The 19,532-nt window shown below is 44.3% G+C and overlaps 1 protein-coding gene across 1 annotated transcript; it reads left to right on the forward strand.

Annotated features, from left to right (window-relative positions):
* Window positions 1-11,335: 11,335 nt before the first annotated feature.
* On the forward strand, window positions 11,336-12,478 carry LOC136645125 (uncharacterized). The gene has a single exon (XM_066621375.1). The coding sequence runs from the start codon at window positions 11,336-11,338 to the stop codon at window positions 12,476-12,478; it is 1,143 nt and encodes a 380-aa protein (XP_066477472.1).
* The last annotated feature ends 7,054 nt before the right edge of the window (window positions 12,479-19,532 follow it).

Consider the following 19,532-nt stretch of genomic DNA (forward strand, 5'->3'; position numbering starts at 1 on the left):
GGTATGGAGAACAAAACGGCTAATATTATAATGCTGTTGTACAAATCTATGGTAAGGCCACACCTGGAGTCTTGTGTCCAGTTCTGGTCACTGCATCTCAAAAAGGACATAGTGGAAATGGAACAGGTGCAAAAGAGAGTGACTAAGATGACTGCTGGGCTGGGGCACTCTCCTTATGAGGAAAGGCTAGGGCGTTTGGGCCTCTTCAGCCTAGAAAGGAGACGCCTGAGGGGGGAAATGATTGAGACATACAAAATTATGCATGGGAAGGATAAAGTGGATAGAGAGATGCTCTTTACACTCTCACATAACACCAGAACCAGGGGACATCCACTAAAATTGAGTGTTGGGAGAGTTAGGACAGACTTTAGAAAATATTTCTCTACTTGGCGTGTGGTTGGTCTGTGGAACTCCTTGCCGCAGGATGTGGTGATGGCATCTGGCCTGGATGCCTTTAAAAGGGGATTGGACAAGTTTCTGGAGGAAAAATCCATTTCGGGTTACAAGCCACGATGTGTATGTGCAACCTCCTGATTTTAGAAATGGGCTATGTCAGCATGCCAGATGCAAGGGAGGGCACCAGGATGCAGGTCTCTTGTTATCTGGTGTGCTCCCTGGGGCATTTGGTGGGCTGCTGTGAGATACAGGAAGCTGGACTAGATGGGCCTATGGCCTGATCCAGTGGGGCTGTTCTTAAGTTCTTAAAATGATGCATGCCCAAGGGACATAGGAATAAGAGGGAAAGGCAGTTGCATGGTGCATTACACCTGCTCCTCCCTCCTTTATCTACTCCCTGGAATAATAGCTCCCAATTAGCAGAGAACAAAGCATCTTGTGACTTATGCCATAAAGCCAAATGTGTCTCCAAGGAGTGGAATGATAGGACCAGTGGCTGTGGGGAACCTTTTTGTTTTATCGTTGGCTAGTAATGGGTATATAAAGTGAGTCTTGATTGTTTCATACCTCCCTTCCTAATTCCTACAATTGAGGCATCACAAATCTCAGCAGTAAATTGACAGTGGGACAGCATCAGTCAGAGCAACCAGCGGGAGTCCCCAATTTTCTGTTTTCCCCCTAGATATTTAGCCCACATCACTGGCAGAGACAGGACATTTTAACACATCTGATTTGAGATATAGACGTTACAGAGAATGTATGACTGCAGAAAGATAATGCTCTCGAATGGATGCCTGCCATGAAGTCAATTTTGATCAAAACCTGGTGATTCTGCTATGGCTGAATATTCATATCCTGCTTTTCAGCAAAAAGTTCATGAAGTGGTCACACACATATATACATACATACATAGTCCTTGGAGGGATGCATATGGAGTGTTCCTGCAGCTAAAAGGAAGTCGGGTACATCACTAAAGGATAACAGCTGGATTCTATATGCATAGTTCTCTCTCTCTCTAGAATAATATTCTAAAGACCCTTATTGGATATAGGAAGCCTGCCTATGTAAACCGCCTTGAGCAATATCCAAAGTGTACTCTGAGGAGAGAGAGAGAGAGAGAGAGAGAGAGAGAGAGAGAGAGAGAAAGGAAAGAAAGAAGGAAAGAAAGAAAGAAAACCTGAGCTCCATCACACAATCCTATGCATACGTGTACATGCTTATGGTTTGTTCCACATGCCACATAGTTCCATATGAATTGCAACCCTGGACAATTGAAAAACGTTATTTTACAACAGGGAAAGTTATGATGTCTGAATCGACTTCCTCTCTTTAGTCCCCATGTGGTTTTGTCATATGTAGTGCCACTACTTAAGTGACCTTTAGCAATTATTTATTTATTCATTTATTTAAATTATTGATGACCTGCCCTTCAATGTTTCCACTTTCAGGGTAGTTTACATTTACAATATGCAGTGAGGGGACTGCAGAGAGTCCAACATACACTCACACCTTTCATGTTTAAAGGTTAAGAAGAGAGGCAGAGGCATCCTGGGGTTATTCTTTTGGGGGCTATTTTCTTATTTCTGGGCCATGAAACAGTGACTGAAGAGATAGTTTTCTGTTCTGAATTTCAAGTTTGGGCCAAGCTAGCCATCACTGTGGTGAACACGCTTTTTTTTTCTATGCCTACATCATTCATGTAGAAAGTGCGAGTGGGGTGGAAGTCTTACTTTAACAGTGAAGTTATTTTATTCTTCATTATGCTTTATTATCATTATCTCACCTTTCCTGCAAGGAGCTCATGGCAGCATACTAGGTTTTTCCCCTTAATTTTTTCCTTAGAACAATCTTGTGATGTATGAAAAGGCTAACAGGAAGGGTACCAATCTTAACTCAAAAGGGAGAGACTTTCAGAGTTTCAAAGTTCTGAAAAGAAGGCCATACCCCTTGTGGTCACCAATCTGGCCTTAGTCAGGGATGGCACACTCTGCAGGGCCCCCTCTGATAACCTTTGGGGGCAAGCCAGTTGATGCAGAAGAAGGTAGTCTTCGAGTTGCATGGGTCCCAAATTGGATAAGGCTTTAAAGGTCAAAACCAGCACCATGAATTGCACTTGGAAGCAAACCAGCAGCCATGCAGCTGCCAAAGCAATGGCTCAACAGAAATAAACTGTCAAGCCCCAGCAACCACATGGACCACCGCATTCTACATCAGCTACAGTGGAAGTCACAGGGGACAGTCTCCAGGGGCAGCCAAGTCACAGGGGACAGTCTCCAGGGGCAGCCCCATGTAAAGCACATTACAGTAGTCAAGAGTTGAGATCACTAAGGCACAGACTACTGTGGGTAGGTTCAACCAACTCAAGTATGGCCACAAGTGGCACATGAGGTTTAGCTTGGCAAAGGCCTCCTTGCCACTGTACCCAATGAGATGAGTCCAGAGGAACTACAAGCCATGAGCTTACTCCTGCAGTGGAAGTGCAATCCTATTCAGGGCAGGTTGATAGTTCAATATCTTCAATGTCAGTTTCCCCAACCAAGAGAACCCCTGTTTTATGTGGATTTAATTTCAGTTCACCCTCATCTAATCCCAAATTCCTCCAGTTAGCCCTCCAGGATTTCTATACCGATCCTGGGATTAGCTGACAGTGAAAGAGCTGGGTATCACCTGCATATTCATGACACTCTAAACCTCCAGATGATATTTCCAGTGGTTCATGCAGAAGTTAAACAGCACAGAGGACAAAACAGAATCTTGTGGCACCCTGCATTTCAAAAGCTAGAGCACCAAAGAGGTATCCCCTAATAACACCTTCTGGAATTTGTCAGCCAGAAAGGAGTAGAACCACTGCAAAAAAATTTCCCCAAGCCCTAACCTGGCAAACCAACCCAGAATGACACTGTAGTCAATTGTAATGAAAGCACCAGGACCAACAAGGACACATTTCCCATCTGGTCCTTGGCACAAATCATCCACCAGGCAGGGTTGTTTCCCTCTCAAAGCCTGGTCTGATGCCAGAATAAAAGAGGTCAAGAAAATCAGTTTCATTCATGACCCTCTGAAGCTGAGACACCACAACCTGCCAAACACCCTGCCCAAAAATGGGAGGTTTGAGACTAGCTGGTAGTTATCTAACATGGTGAAGTCTAGGGACAGTTTCATCAGGAGGGGGCACACTACCAACAGCTTTAATGCTACTGGTAGCACTCTCTCTACCAGAGATGAATTGATTACTCTTTGTCCACTTGACCAGCCCCCACAAGCCAAGCCAAGCAATGGTCAAGTGAGTAGGCAGTTGGCCTTACACTGCAAAGGATCCTGTCCACATCCTCAGGTTGTACAAGCTGAAAAAAATCCCAAATAGCAGGAGTAAAACATATGTGGGCAACCTCGACTGGACCAGCAGAAAGTGCTTCACTGAATGAGGCCAGGGCAGGAAATCCAAGACAATAACTAAATAGGGATCCATCCATCACCTTCTTTCCACTCTAATTTCCAGTAATTTGAGATTTCAGAACACCCCATTATGAAATTTCATTACCAAACTGTCACTTTAGCCATTGATCAATACAAGTCATAATAGTTTGCCTCCGAGAGTAAGGAAAGAGTTTATTAAGGACAATAACTAACAACCAGATATGCCATTAAACAAGTTTCCACACAGATTAAAAGATCAATTCACTAGAACTCCAACTTTCAATCAAATTCTCATTCACCATGTAACCACCGAAACAATATTGGGCGGCTCTGGTAAAATAGTATGGTAAATGTGCATTTCTGGGAGCTGAATGTGGTTAAAGAGTCACATGACCACTTCACCATATTTAACATAGAATCATTCGACTTGACTTTTTACCGTGGCAAGTTGGTCATGTGACTTAACCTATGGTTCCACTTGGCCTGTCATGTTTTCAAAGAGACAATCCTCTCAAAATCCTGTAGCCCTCAGGAAGATACATGTGCCTAAATAATGACTTGCCAAGCCATTCCTAGCATAAAAACCTTGTACTTTTTGGAAGAATCAGCTACACAGCACCTAATTTTTGAAAATTGGAAAATATAATCTGCTATGTAAGTACATACAAACCTAGGGCGCAATCCTAACCCCTTATGTCAGTGCTTTCCAGCATTGGCATAGCGGTGCCAATGGGACATGTGCTGGATCCTGCAGTTGGGTGGCAGTCACGGAGGCCTCCTCAAAGTAAGGGAATGTTTGTTCCTTTACCTCAGAGCTGCATTGCCCTTATGTCAGTGCTGGAAAGCACTGGCATAAGGGGTTAGGTCTACGCCCCTAGAGACTCTGAAAATATCTGGGTATATTGCCTGTAATGAAAGGCTTAAACAACAGTCCATCAAACCTTGAAAATGAACCCCAACATTGTGGCAGCTATAAAAATGGCTGATTTCTTAGTGGAGAGTAACTTTGACCCCATGCAGACAACCAAACTATAATGGGGTGTGCTTCCTCACCCCAGAATAGTTGGTCATCTGTGACAACAATTAAGGAGGATTTTGCCAGCCATCAGGTGCAGACATATGGCAAAAATAATGATAAATCTATAAACTTCCTAGAGTTTATAAACTTCCTATAAACTTCAAAATCATCTTATGCAAGGGAGCTTGTCTGCACAAGAGAAGCGTTTGATAAGGCATATAATGAATTTGTTGAAATGGCAACAGGCCATTTCTCGAAAGCATCGTGAGACTTGACAGCATATGGATAGGTTTGCTTTTTTATTTTTGTTTTTGAACTAAAATACAGAACTCACTAATCCTTCTATTGAGTGGCACAATATCCTTCCCTAAAGCAGTTTATCTGATGTATGTGCTCTAGATCAGAGCCCTGTGCCAATAGCCTCAATTATACATTTCCAACTGTCCAACAAATTAAGTCTGCTTAAGCACTGTGCATCTGTGATCCAAGAGAAGCCCTATCAAGCGGACTGATATAGGCAGAACCAGCTGGCTTTCCCTATTTGTTTAGTCCCCCTGATCTCCAGAGTAGATCTGTCAAGTGTAGTGCTATGATAGGTCATCACTTATCAGGACCAATCAGCCTCATTTTTACCTTTTGTACAGCTATTACCTTAGGACCAAACTAGACAATACATGTAGATGCATGCAACTTTATCCCCCTCCCCTTCCCTTTAGCTGAAAAGTAGCTTCAGGCAGTGACATTCCTGGAGGGGGGGCAAGGAGGGCAAAAGCCCCAGAGCGCCTTGCGGGAAGTGCAGCAAAATCTCTCCCCCACCCAGTTGTGCTCCTCCATTGCCAGTGCAGCCACCAGCCCTCTCCTGCTTGTAAAAAATAGCATTAGAGGGTGGGTGGCCCTTGGAGTGGCGTGAAAAAGCTCTGTGGGTGGCCATGATCACTGCCATCCTCAGAGCCTTTCTGCTCCACTCCGGGGGCCGACCCCCTCCTCCACTATTTTTTTTAAGTGGAGAAGGGTAGGCGGGTGGCCAGGAAAGGCTCTGAGGTGGTTGCAATTGTGCAGCTACTCTAAGCCTTTCTGAAAGGCTGATTGCAATGATGTCACCACGAATACTTCCGGGGGGAGGGGGACAACATTTTCCCCCCCTGCTTCAGGACCACCACATGGCCCCCGTATTTAACCCTTTTGCCGTCATCCAAGTTTTCAATCAACTCTTTGCCTCCCATTGCTTTGCATGTGGAGAAGATTTTGACTGGAAAAAATTATTGGGAGAAAATGTTCAGCACTCTGTCCTTCATACACCCTTCCAATCAAATTTACAACCTCTTATTAATGTTTTTCAACAACAACAACTCATTGGGAGGAGGTACAGTTATGGCAAATAATGTCTAGTTTCACCCTGAATTGTGGATAAAATTGACCAGAGAATCAGACACAGTAATTGTGCCATGCCACGGACATTAATTGCATCATACTATTCCACTGTGGAGGGATCTCTACTGCAAAGTGCTTTTTCAAACTGAAGTCTCCGAACAATGAAAATGAGCTTGGATGTTTTGAGCTAGTGCATGAAACAAACGTTGAAACTAAGCAAATAAATATTAGCCTCGCAGTCCTGGGGGTTGTTCCCAACACTACCACAATACATTGAGTCAGATTGCAGTCTGATACACATTTACCTGAGAAGAAGTCTCCATTGCTTTACTGGAAAAGCAACATTAATATATTTGAACTTCAACTCAGCTAAGTGTAATTTGCTTTATTTTTCCATCTTGTGCATTTACAATTTCTGCCCTTTTGCAGCATAAATCAATCATAAATCAATCAATCAATCATTTGCATTTTTATCAGTATTTCTTGACATTGCAACCTACGGCAAATAGGGTTTGGGAGAAACAAACTATCTTCACTCTTGACAAGCAGCAAAGGACACCACAGGTCTCATTTTCTTAAGATCTCAGTTCATTTCATTAGCAAGCAGACATAACTGGGGGGGGGGTAGACCTGTCACGTGTACTTAGGATGTTGTTAACAATATTTTGTGTTAGGCATACTTAGAGAAAGTCATCTGGACTGGAGTCAAGTTACTCTTTCTATGCCTCGACGTCCGTAAACAAATATTGCAGGAGCTGTGGAACTCAGATGTTCCATGAAGTACTGAATCTAGTGAATTTTTCTGAAGAAGGATCAAGGGCTTCATTTCATTTTGAATTCTTTGGCCTTTATATTGCCAGCTAGCAGAAACTGTTCACTATCAATCTGTGTTTTTCTAATCACAATTCTGGTTTCGCCTGTGCCCACATGTGTCAAAGGCATCAGAAAGCTGTTGTTTAAAAGTAAAGAGCCACCACTGGATTATTTTTATCTGCCAGTCATTGGCACAACCTGAAATGATTGGTGTGGAGATCTGGGGGAACTCCTTTCCTGTCTTTGGTAATTTTTACAGTATAAGGAAGTTCCTGAGACAGAGACAAAAACACACAGTGGTGACAGCCTATCCTTATTATTAGTTATTATTATTAACAGTATTTATATACCGCTTTTCAACAGAAAGTTCACAAAGCGGTTTACAGAGAAAAATCAAGTCTCTAATAGCTCCCTGTCCCAAGAAGGCTCACAATCTAAAAAGATGCAAAAGAGCACAAGCAAACAGCCACTAGAGAAGACACTGCTGGGGTGAAGCTTCTTTATATGGTAAAAAGACATGGTCCTGGTGGCTGAGGAAGATGCAGCCACAGTTACGCCACGTATCATTTGTCTGATGGGGTAGCCAGGCAGGAGGGTCTCCTGCTGGCAGCCATTCCAGATCCTAGAACCACCTTCCCAGCATAATCCTTTCCCTCACCATCTTCGGTTATGCAGCTGTACTGACCAAGCGAGTGCTGCATGCAATGCTGGGGGGCGGCGCGATCAGGTGGCCAATAAGATATTTTTTACTTAATGTTAGCTTTGTGTTCTGAGGGAAGCAGAACCACAACTTACAAGTTGGTTCAGGGAGCAGGTGTAGATTGCTGAGTCAGCAGAATCAGCAGGCACCTGGGACTGACACACCCTGGGTGTGACCAAGCCAGCACTGATTGGCTAAGCTGACTACATAAGGTTAGTCTGCTGGAGCTTCCTGTGCAGCAGTAGGGGAGTTGATGGAGATAACTGTGGAATTGCTGCCAGTGACTGAGGAGGCTGGATACTGTATGTATATGTTATTACTGACTTATGGACTGAACCTTTGACTGTGTATTGTTGGAAACTGATTTGGATTTGTTATACTTGGATTGACTGCTCTTCATGCTGACTCTTGGACTGCTAACTGACTACTCTACTTGTGATATCCCTTGCTCAAATACATCTGCTGAAAGTACTCTGCTGTATTTGCAGTTTTTCTTGCAACCTGCTCACATTGGGACAAAACAGGGATCCTACACCAATCATCCCACTCAAAACTAACCTTAACATGGATTATGGACCCAGGAACTGCTGACTTGGTCCCTGCAACTGCTGAGTTGGTCCTGTGAACTGGTGAGCTACAAGAACTGCTGTTGCTACTGTTAAAGCTACAGGTGACTGAAAAGATTAAGAGCATGGAGATGAGCACAGTTGCAGCCTCAGGGTTCCTGATAACCTGGTTGAATGGACATAATTATGCCACTTGGTCTTGTAAAGTCTCGTTGTTGCTAAAGTGAGAGGCTCTGTGGAATGTGGTGGTTAATCTGCCAGACTTGGCAGTCCTCAATGAGGAGGACGACGCAGAACTAATACAAACTTACCAAAGGGAAAATGAAAGAGCATTATGTATAATTGGCTTGACCTTGGAGGACCAGCATCTGACGGACATCTTGGCGAGAGAATGTTGGGAGGCACTCAGAGCCATCTATGTGCGAGATAGTGTCGGCACACAGATACATCTCATGCAAAAATTGCTACGGACACGCCTCCAGCCAAGAGGGAACATGCTGATTCACCTAGAGTTTATGAAACGGACTCTGGGGGAACTCCAGGAAAAGGAGCTAAATTTTACTGAACTGCAGCAGGTGTACATAATTCTCTGCTCCCTCGATGAAAGCTATGACCAGTTTGTGGCAAATTTGGAAGTAGTACCCCAAGCAGAACTAACAATTGCTAGCCTGACAAGTCGACTCCTTGAGGAGGAAAGAAGGAGAAAAGAAAACAAAGTGCTTAGAGATCATAAGCAGAATTCCTCAGCCCTGCAAAGAGGAAAAGCACCTGTGGAAAGAGTAAGTGACCTTGATTCTGCAAAAGCTTACTCTGCCGTGAAAAAATGTTATCACTGCCAGAGCCCTTCCCACTTAATCAAAGACTGTCAGTCTAAAAGGGGAGGAAAGAAACCCCTCGGTTATGGCAAAGGAGAAGGGGTGAATTTGACTGTCACCGGAAAAACAAAGGACTGTGAAAACTATTTTGTTATTGACAGTGGGGCTATAGCAAACATTTGCATTGATAAGAGACTGGTTTGCTGCAGGCTCAAATGATTGAAACAATGTGTCACACTAGCAGATGGAGTCATTGCCAGTGTGTGTGGAAAGGGAAAGGTCTTTTTGCCAGTACTGCACAGAGCCCTTGAAATGGTATATGTACCAAACCTGACCTACAACCTCCTATCTGTTGCTGCGTTGACAAGGCAGGGCTACACCCTGAAATTCCATACGGAGGAGTGTGAAATAATGAAGAATGCTGAGCACGTAGCAACTGCTAAATTACGTGGTGAATTGTATTTGTTATACTCGACTTCAAAAGAAACTGTGAGGTCAGTGTTGACTAACCAAGCAGCACACTCACATTGTATCCATAAGTTACACCACCAATTGGGACTTGCTTGTTTCCCAGCCCTTAAAAGGACAGTAGAACAATCAGAAGGGGTTACGTTGAGATCATGCGGATTGTACTTGGATTGTGAAGTATGTAAGGCTATCAAGTCCAAAGCTACACCCACCAGGAAGCCTGGAAATTACATTACCAAAGAGGTGCTAGACCTAATATTCATGGACTTAATTGGGCTATTCTCTCCCAGTATGGGAGGAGCTAGGTTTGTGTTGTCCATCGAGGATCACCATTCTAGATTTGGCTTTTGTTATCTGATGGGCACTAAAGCACAGACCAGCCAGACAGTGGAATACTGGCTGAAGTTTGTAAAGAGGAAGACAGGCAGGCTACCCAAATGCATCATAACTGACCGGGGAGGTGAATTTGTGAACCAAAGGTTTGAAAGATTGTTAAAAGAAAATGGCATAGAGCATCGCATGTCAGCACCTTATCGACCTCAACACAATGTCCACTGTGAAAGAAGGGGCCATCATAACTGCATCATAACTGACCGGGGAGGTGAATTTGTGAACCAAAGGTTTGAAAGATTGTTAAAAGAAAATGGTATAGAGCATCGCATGTCAGCACCTTATCGACCTCAACACAATGTCCACTGTGAAAGAAGGGGCCAAACTTTGCAGAATATGGCATTCTGTATGCTTAAAGACAGTGGACTACCATTTAAATATTGGAGCGAGGCAATGATGTGTGCTTCGCATACATTAAATGTGATCTGGCATTCTGGCACTGGACAGATACCATATAAGATATGGCATGGGAGAACACCCTCTCTGGAATATGTACATATGTTTGGTGTCCCTGCATATGTACACATACCTAAGACACAAAGGCGTAAAGGACAACAGAAAAGCAGGAAGATGTACTTCCTTGGGCATGAAGCGAACCACAAGGCGTACAGATTTGGGTACTTGCACTCAAAGGACATTGTTATTAGTGCAAGTGCAAAATTCTTAGAGGACACTACAGGGTGGGAACGTTTGGGGCCATGTGTTGCCACATCCTACCCGATGGCAGACTACAATGGATTACAATCAAAGAAATCTGTCCCTGTAAAAGTGAAATCGCCTAAAAGACTACCTCCTATACTGAAGGAGGAGCCTAGGGATGAGGAGACATTCCCTGATATGGATGAAAAAGGATTGCAGCCAGAACCTGAGACTGAGATACCAGACCCAGAACCCACTGATGAGGCTGATGAGGATGTCAGTATACCCCATAGATCCACCAGAGAACTTAGGGAACCTGATCGGTTCAAACCAGAGACTATTTGTCAAGTGTCCATTGAACCTTTCTCATATGACGCTATAAAGGACATGCCTTTAAGTGAACAAACAGCATGGAAGGAAGCTATCAATGCTGAGTTAAAATCTATGCATGATTTAAATGTGTATGAGGAAACCTATCTCCCAAAAGGGGAAAAGGCAATTGGGTGCAAATGGGTATTCAAGGTGAAGAGGGATGCAAATAATCAGACAAAATGTAAGGCCAGACTTAGTCGCACAAGGATTTGGACAGGATGCGTCAGATTATGATGAACTGTTCGCACCCACTCTCAGAAATTGTTCCTTGTATAGTGCGCTGGTGTTAGCGGCGAAGGAAGGGTATAAAATTAGGCATTTAGATATTAAGACCATATATTTACATGCGCCACTTAGACACACTGTTTACATGAGGAAACCTTTGGGGACTGCTGAAACTGATAAAGGATACTGGCTACTTAAAAAGAGCCTATATGGACTAAAGCAATCTGGTTACAAGTGGAACCAATGTCTTTCTACTGCACTGAAGGAGGAGGGATTCCAACAAGGCACAGCTGACCCATGTATTTTTACCAGGGGTAAAGGCCAGCTGAAATGCATTGTACTATGTTTTGTTGATGACCTTGCAATACTATGTAAGAATGCAGAACAAGCAGATGTTCTTATAGAAGCATTGCGAAAAAGGTTTACATTGCATGACTTGGGGGAAATACACAACTATGTTGGATTGGATATTACCAAAGTATTAAATGGCTATAAAATCTCACAAAGAGGCAAAATAGCTGCCTTGCTAAGAAAGTTTAACATGGAGCAGTGCAATGGGGTGATGACGCCTATGGAAACTGACTTCGAGAAGGATGAATCACCCAGTCCCATGTTTGACACCAATATGTATAAATCCTTACTGGGAAGTTTAATGTACATTAGCCAGTGGAGTAGACCGGACATAGCGATGGCTTGTAATTTATTGGCCAGAGCATCAAGCCAACCCAAACAGAAACACTGGCTAGCCGCCAAACGTGTCCTGAGGTATTTAAAACAAACAATAGACTTGTCCTTGTACCTTGAACCTAAGGGTGGTCTGAGTCTTACAGCATATGTGGATGCAAATTTTGCCTCGGACACCGAGACAAGGAAGTCAACCTCAGGCATGACACTATTTCTGGCAGGAGCCTTAGTGGGATGGAAGACTGTAAAGCAAAGACATGTGTCGCTATCCACATGTGAATCAGAATTTGCTGCGCTGAGTTTGATGTGTTCGGAACTTATTTGGTACAACCAGTTAATGTTAGATCTTGGCATACAGGTACCTAAACCAATTACAGTAATGGAGGATAATCAGGCAGCCATCCAGATGGCTATGACACCTGGTGTGAGAGGGAGGTCCAAACACACAGATGTACGCTTCCAAAATGTGAAGCAATGTGTGTCTGATGGTTTAATCAGCCTGACATTCTGTGAGTCAAGCCAGAACGTGGCAGACGCACTAACGAAAGTGCAAGGAACTATTAAGCATCTAGAAAACTGTGAGATGCTGGGACTAAGGGTCTGAGTATGATAGATGACCTGAACCAAGGAGGAGAATGTTAGCTTTGTGTTCTGAGGGAAGCAGAACCACAGCTTACAAGTTGGTTCAGGGAGCAGGTGTAGATTGCTGAGCCAGCAGAATCAGCAGGCACCTGGGACTGACACACCCTGGGTGTGACCAAGCCAGCACTGATTGGCTAAGCTGACTACATAAGGTTAGTCTGCTGGAGCTTCCTGTGCAGCAGTAGGGGAGTTGATGGAGATAACTGTGGAATTGCTGCCAGTGACTGAGGAGGCTGGATATTGTATGTATATGTTATTACTGACTTATGGACTGAACCTTTGACTGTGTATTGTTGGAAACTGATTTGGATTTGTTATACTTGGATTGACTGCTCTTCGTGCTGACTCTTGGACTGCTAACTGACTACTCACAAGTAGATATCCCTTGCTCAAATACATCTGCTGAAAGTACTCTGCTGTATTTACAGTTTTTCTTGCAACCTGCTCACATTGGGACAAAACAGGGATCCTACACCAATCATCCCATTCAAAACTAACTTTAACACTTACCTCCCAGTAGGCTGCCTTGTCACCAATGGGTCTCTTCAGGCACACAGCAGCTATTTTGCTGCTGTAAGTCCAAGAAAAGGAAAGGGGCCAGCAGATCTGGAAAAACAGGAACAGGATCATGTAACACACCTCCTCCAACCTCCAAACAGATCACTGACTTCCCCCTCCTTGCCCCAAACTATCCACAACCTGCCCCTGCCTCTACCTAATCTGCTCTGGTACAAGCCAGGTCTGTCAGTGGTAGGCACATGGAGCTGCCAGTCATTTGCACCGGCAGCTCTGATGTGTACAGCAACAGTTAGCCATTTAAAGCCACTGCAGCCTTTACAAAGGCAGAACAAAAGACCTGCAGTCATAAAATGCCGGATAGGACTAGCCCATCAGTCACGTAACCATTAGGGGTGAACACAGAGAGTTCTAATTAAGATCAGGGGCAAGGAATAAAGTGAATTCACTGGAAAAATTTTCCACATTCTTTTGCCTTTCCAAATAAGACTTATAATTTTGTTTTTTTTAAATCATGTAAACACTTTGAATGAGATGATTCTGAAGTAACTGCCCTATCTATATTGACATACTACTTAGACTGATGCTATGAAAAGAACCTTAGGTTTCTGCTCAAGATGGACAATAAACAAAGGGAGCAGTGGTGCTGCAGTATCACAGTTTTATCTACTAATTCCTCTCCTTTGTATAATAAATGGTGATGATACCCAAGCCTGAGTGTCAATGAAAGAGAGGAAATTTCAGGGAGCAGCCTGGCTCTGTGACAAAGACTATGGGATTATTTGAAGACAGCCAAGTGGCTTTGGGCTGTTTTGGGCTCCCAGAAAAAGCATGGAGCAGAAGTTGCTCAGTATTTAGCAAAAGGAGCCTGATACTTGGCAGGATTAGGTTTCCCCATAGGCAGGGTCTTGCGTTATGACTTCTTGTTGCTATGGCATTATTGACTGACAGACGTGAGACAGTGGGCAGTTCGTGGGAAGCCATCATAAAAATCAGGACAGAAAACCCTTTGGGAAAGGCCACAGATGGGGTGAAACTGGCTGCCTCAACTCCTTTTATGACATTAGCTAACAATTGTGGTTTAAAAAAAAGGTATTCGGTAGGTGTCCAGACATGCAGTTTTATAAAAGAGATTATTACAGAGATCATAAAGAACCCATGATGTACTGTATGTATGTGCACTCTATTCCTCAATAATGCTTTTGTACTGACCAGCTCCATTTGTCTATTATAAAGCACAGGCAGTGGAAGGATAACATTTAGTATTTGCATCTGCAGCAAATCAATTACATTTGTGCACATTATATTTGTACAAAAATAATTAATTCTAGGGTTTGGTCGCTGCTGAGTCATCTTTGGGTTCCCTCCCTTCTGAGTGATCATTCAAAATTCTAAGAGATAGGTGGATCTGCAATTTTCACTCATCTGTGATTTGAGATTCAGCTTGTCATTAAAATGGTGTTGCAGCCAAAGATGGAAATGGAACAGTCCCATCTCCTTGTAACTGCATTAGCCATCTTTGGTAGAAATAAGGCACGCTGCAGATTTCTCCCTCTGCCTTTCCACCAGTTTCTGAATGTGTCCCTGATGAGATTTATGCTTCTGAATCTGTACTTCGGAATGGTTAAACATTTGTAATGTTATCGTGAATGATTCAAGAAAGGTTTCCTTCTTTCCCCTTAAATTAAGAAAAAATACATATTTTTTCTAACAATCTTGTTGATAAAGATTTCATTTTTAAACAAAGAGACCACAAAATCAGCACCATTCCCCCCATGATAGGTCTTAATATGACATTCAAGTCTCAGGTCAGCAGACGATCAGCCTTAAGAAAACACACGTCATGGTTCAGGATGCAGACTCACCTCCCTGCATTACAATCTCTGCGCATGAACTGGAGGTTGTCCATGACTTGGTGTACCTTGGCTCAGCGAAATCCGAAACTCTTTCACTCGATACCAAGCTAAACAAGCGCATCGGTAAAGCAGCTACCACGTTTTCCAGACTCACAAAGAGAGTCTGGTCCAACAAGAAGCTGACGGAACATACCAAGATCCAGGTCTACAGAGCTTGCGTCCTGAGTACACTTCTGTATTGCAGCGAGTCATGGACTCTTCGCTCACAACAGGAGAGGAAACTGAACGCTTTCCACATGCGCTGCCTCTGACGCATCCTCGGCATCACCTGGCAGGACAAAGTTCCAAACAACACAGTCTTGGAACGAGCTGGAATCCCTAGCAGGTATGCACTGCTGAAACAGAGATGCCTGCGATGGCTCGGTCATGTCGTGAGAATGGATGATGGCCGGATCCCAAAAGGATCTCCTCTATGGAGAACTCGTGCAAGGAAAGCGCCCTACAGGTAGACCACAGCTGCGATACAAGGACATCTGCAAGAGGGATCTGAAGGCCTTAGGAGTGGACCTCAACAGGTGGGAAACCCTGGCCTCTGAGCGGCCCGCTTGAAGGCAGGCTGTGCAGCATGGCCTTTCCCAGTTTGAAGAGACACTTGGCCAACAGACTGAGGCAAAGAGGCAAAAAGGAAGGCCCATAGCCAGGGAAACAGACCAGGGACAGACTGCACTTGCTCCCAGTGTGGAAGGGATTGTCACTCCCGAATCGGCCTTTTCAGCCACACTAGACACTGTGCCAGAACCGCCATTCAGAGCGCGATACCATAGTCTTTCAAGACTGAAGGTTGCCAACACCAAGTCTCAGGTGGAAGGTGCACAGCTGCCCAGTGACTGTAGCCCTGCCTACACCATGTGGTAACACAAAAGGGATTCAAGAGCCCAGTTCACGTTGCCTGGTGTAATAGTCTGCACAACTGGTATAGAGTTATGCTGCTCGGCTTTAGTCAACTTGGGCCCAATCCCAAGTCCAGCACACCGGCTTTCCACTGGCAGATACTGTTGCAAACGTGCCATAAAGCCATCAAGCACGTTTGCAAGTCTCATTATGGGCCTAGCACCAGACCTAACCCAGGGCAAGCTCAAGCTGGGCCTGTGCTCTGCCGCCTGGTACTCGCCCAGACGGCCAGGTGGCAAAGAGGTGAGTGAGGCCATTTTCAGCGCCGCAGCAGCCCTGCATACTGGGCAGCTCAGAATTGGGTTGTTAGACAGTAATCAATGGCCCAGTTCACACATGCATGTACATTACCATGTGCTTTCTCTACACTTGATTATTAACTACTTGATCGGTGACTGACATCTGTCAGTCCTATTCTGTCTGACAGATCCATCTGTCAACCCAATCCTATTAAAACTCCACTGTGCTGATGGGGCGGGGCCAGTGCACCTTGTGCTGTATCCCGCAGGAGAATTTTGCAGTCTGTAGGTTTCCTTAAGGAAATGGGACATTTGTCCCCTTACCCGGAAGGAATCCAGCTGGAACGAGGAGTTCTATGAAAGACTAGAACTATTCAATTGTAAAAATCCCTACGGGGGTTTAGAACAGCCTGCCTATGTAAACCGCCTTGGATTAAAGTCTGAGGAGAAATCTGACGACCATACATATACATATACATACATACATACACACACACAAGACTCAGCCATGGCAGACCCACTCCTGCTAAATTGCTGGTGCAAGTCCGAGTGGATTCATGCCAGTAGACTATGCCTGGGAAGGGGGATAAGATACAGTGCATGCCAGCGCTACCAATCCTGCCCCCTTCCTAGGACCAGATCTGCCTCTCCCCAACTCTTCTGCTGCTCAGCACAGAGCTTACCTGCTCTGGGGCATGCTGGGCCCTGCAAACACCAGAGCAAGCCTTCCTACCGACACTGCTTACTCCCACACTGTTGCAGCATGTTTTATGGCACATTTGCTACAGTCTGAGCTGGTGAAATGCTTACTCCACCAGCGCAGACACATAATAGGATTGTGCCATAAATGTGGGCACTGACTCCACTGAACAGCATCATGTCTGAGATAATAGGAAAGCTCTGCCTGTGGTATTCTACTTGCAAAGACCCATTCAGACCTGCAAATTGTCACCTGATGTTACAGTCAGTGATCAACCTGTATGTGTATGTGCAAACCAGCCATATATGGAAGGGGTTCCTGCCAAAAGGGTAGGAAAGGATAGACATACACTTGTTCTAGCCTCTTTCAACAGACCCTTCCTCCACATTCTGTGACACAATTGCAATATGATTGCCTGGCAGGCAGGTGGCCAGAACCGTGACTGCAAGACTCTGTGCAATAAGAGAGCTGCTTTTTTTGTAGGCTTTCAGCTGCGGCAACACAAACCCAGAAAGCTTCTTTTTTAGAGCCAGAAACAAGATTCCATAGTGGAAACATCCTTGGAGAAAGGGAAATAAAAGGCTGAGAGAGCTATAAGTTCAGCTAGCATGGAAATTAATAAAAAAAAACACCAATAGAAAGGGAAGCAATTTATATTGGACACATCTTCCACTTTGCTGTCACCCTTGTAGCAATGGCACACTCTCTGAATACAAAATCAGGCACAGTTGGATTCAAGAGATGGAGAAATCCTGCATCTAGCAATGGTTCCCAAACTTTTTAACACTGGGACCCTTTATGAGCCTTAAAAACAGTGTTTACCAGCTGCTCAAGTCTGTGTTTTGATCCTTTTTACACTAGAGATGGGAACTGTCTTTTTAAGCAGCCCTAAAGGCTGCTGCCTGATTTCTAAATGCAAAAGGGTTTGGCTATAATGGTGATTGGACAGCAGTGCTCCCTCCCAAGTAGCAGCATGTTTAACCCTTGATGCACATAACCTAATCTGCCCTGTCAGTTTTGCGACTGACCAAAAATTTGGTCCTGACCCACAGCTTCAGAACCACTAATCTAGAGGATGGGGAATCCAATAATGTGAAATGCTAGCCGACCTTAATAAATAATCTTTTCCTCTGCTGATCCATCTACAGGCAGTTACCACAGCCTGCCACAGAGACATGTTGCAAAAGAGATTTTTCTGATTCACACATACAACCAGGTTATCTCTGAATTCAATTGCTAATCCTATGGGTAAGAGAGAAGAAAGGCAAAACCCTGTCCTTTTCTGAGCCAACAGGAGAATGGTAAAGAACTGATCAGAATAATAGGAAACTGCCTTATATCGAATCAGGCCACTGAGCCATTTAGATCAATATTGTCAACACTGGAAGCATGTTCTCTAGCGTTTACAGAATTTTTCTTTTCCTTACTTGGACATGCCAGGGACTGAAGCAAAGACCTTATGCATACAAAGCAGGTGCTCTAGCACTGAGCCACAGTCGTTCACTTGCTCGTCTTCAGCAACAGAGCCAGAATCTGAAGCCTTCAGTTCTTCAAACAAACAAAATCTGCCACCATGGCAAGTAAGGAGGTTTTCTAAGGGCACAATCCTAACCAACTTTCTAGCACTAGCATAGCTGTGTCAGTGGGGCATGTGCTGCATCCTGTAGTTGTGGGGCAGTCGCGGAGGCCTCCTCAGGGTAAGGCAATAGTTGTTCCCTTACCTCGGAGTTACATTGCCCTGATGTCAGTGCTGGAAAATTGGTTAGGACTGTGGCCTAAGTCACCAGCAGCCTTTGTGTCCAGCCAGTGGCTCAAAAAGGGTTTCTCTATATAGTTAATGGGGGGGGGAAGGGGGAGGAGGAGAGAAACATGGCTGGGGAATGAAGATGGAAAGATAACGTCTCCTCTCTAATGAATAGCTCATGACTCCAAAAGTCAAAGGCATTCCATCCAAAGTTCTCACTAGACATCCATGGATGCTCTTTTACTATTCCAGGAGCATACAGTGTAACTGAGGTTCCTTAACATTTTCCTTACCATACACATCTCAAAAAACCTCACTAACTGAAATTAGTGACAAAAAATCACCAGCTACAAGGTTAAAGAAGATCTTCATCACTGGGTTCCTCAGAGCTTGATAAAAGGAGACAATCTTCCCCTGCAATGCACAGCTCCAGAGAAGTGTTAGGCATGTATTAAGGCACACTGTCAGTTCGTAAGAGGCAGCAGTTAAGGTCCAGTAGTCCTGGCTGGCACCTCACATGAACGCAGAGTGAGCCTTAGATATACCCTAGAATATTCTCTCAGCATGTCAGAAGCCTCTGGCAGAGGCTTTCAAAGGCTCCTCTACAGACAAATCGAAGTAGGAAGTGTGAAAACCACAGATTATTAAAGAGAGACTGCATTGCAGTAGCCACATGCATAGTACTTTATGATGTCATCATATAACACATGGAGTCCAAACTTGTAGCAACAAGGAGGTGGATCTATAAATGCCCCATCAAACTTCATCATGTATTCATGCTGACCCTTTCATATATTCATATATATTTCATATATATTTCATATATTCAGAGTAGGGTGGCTCCATGTGTTTAAAGAACACACTTAGTGCCCAATCCTATCCAGTTTTCCAGTGCCGGTGCAGATGTGTCAATGGGGCATGCACTACATCTTGTGGTGGGGCAGCAGTCACAGAGGCCCCCTTAGAGTATGGGAACATTTGTTCCCTTACCTTGGCACTGCATTACAGTT

The sequence above is a fragment of the Tiliqua scincoides genome, chromosome 1 (assembly GCF_035046505.1).
Source record: "Tiliqua scincoides isolate rTilSci1 chromosome 1, rTilSci1.hap2, whole genome shotgun sequence".
Taxonomy (NCBI): Eukaryota; Metazoa; Chordata; class Lepidosauria; order Squamata; family Scincidae; genus Tiliqua; species Tiliqua scincoides.

What these genes read in the sequence shown, in the direction of transcription:
- LOC136645125 (XM_066621375.1), top strand. Translation starts at nt 11,336, where the DNA reads ATGAGGAAACCTTTGGGGACTGCTGAAACTGATAAAGGATACTGGCTA.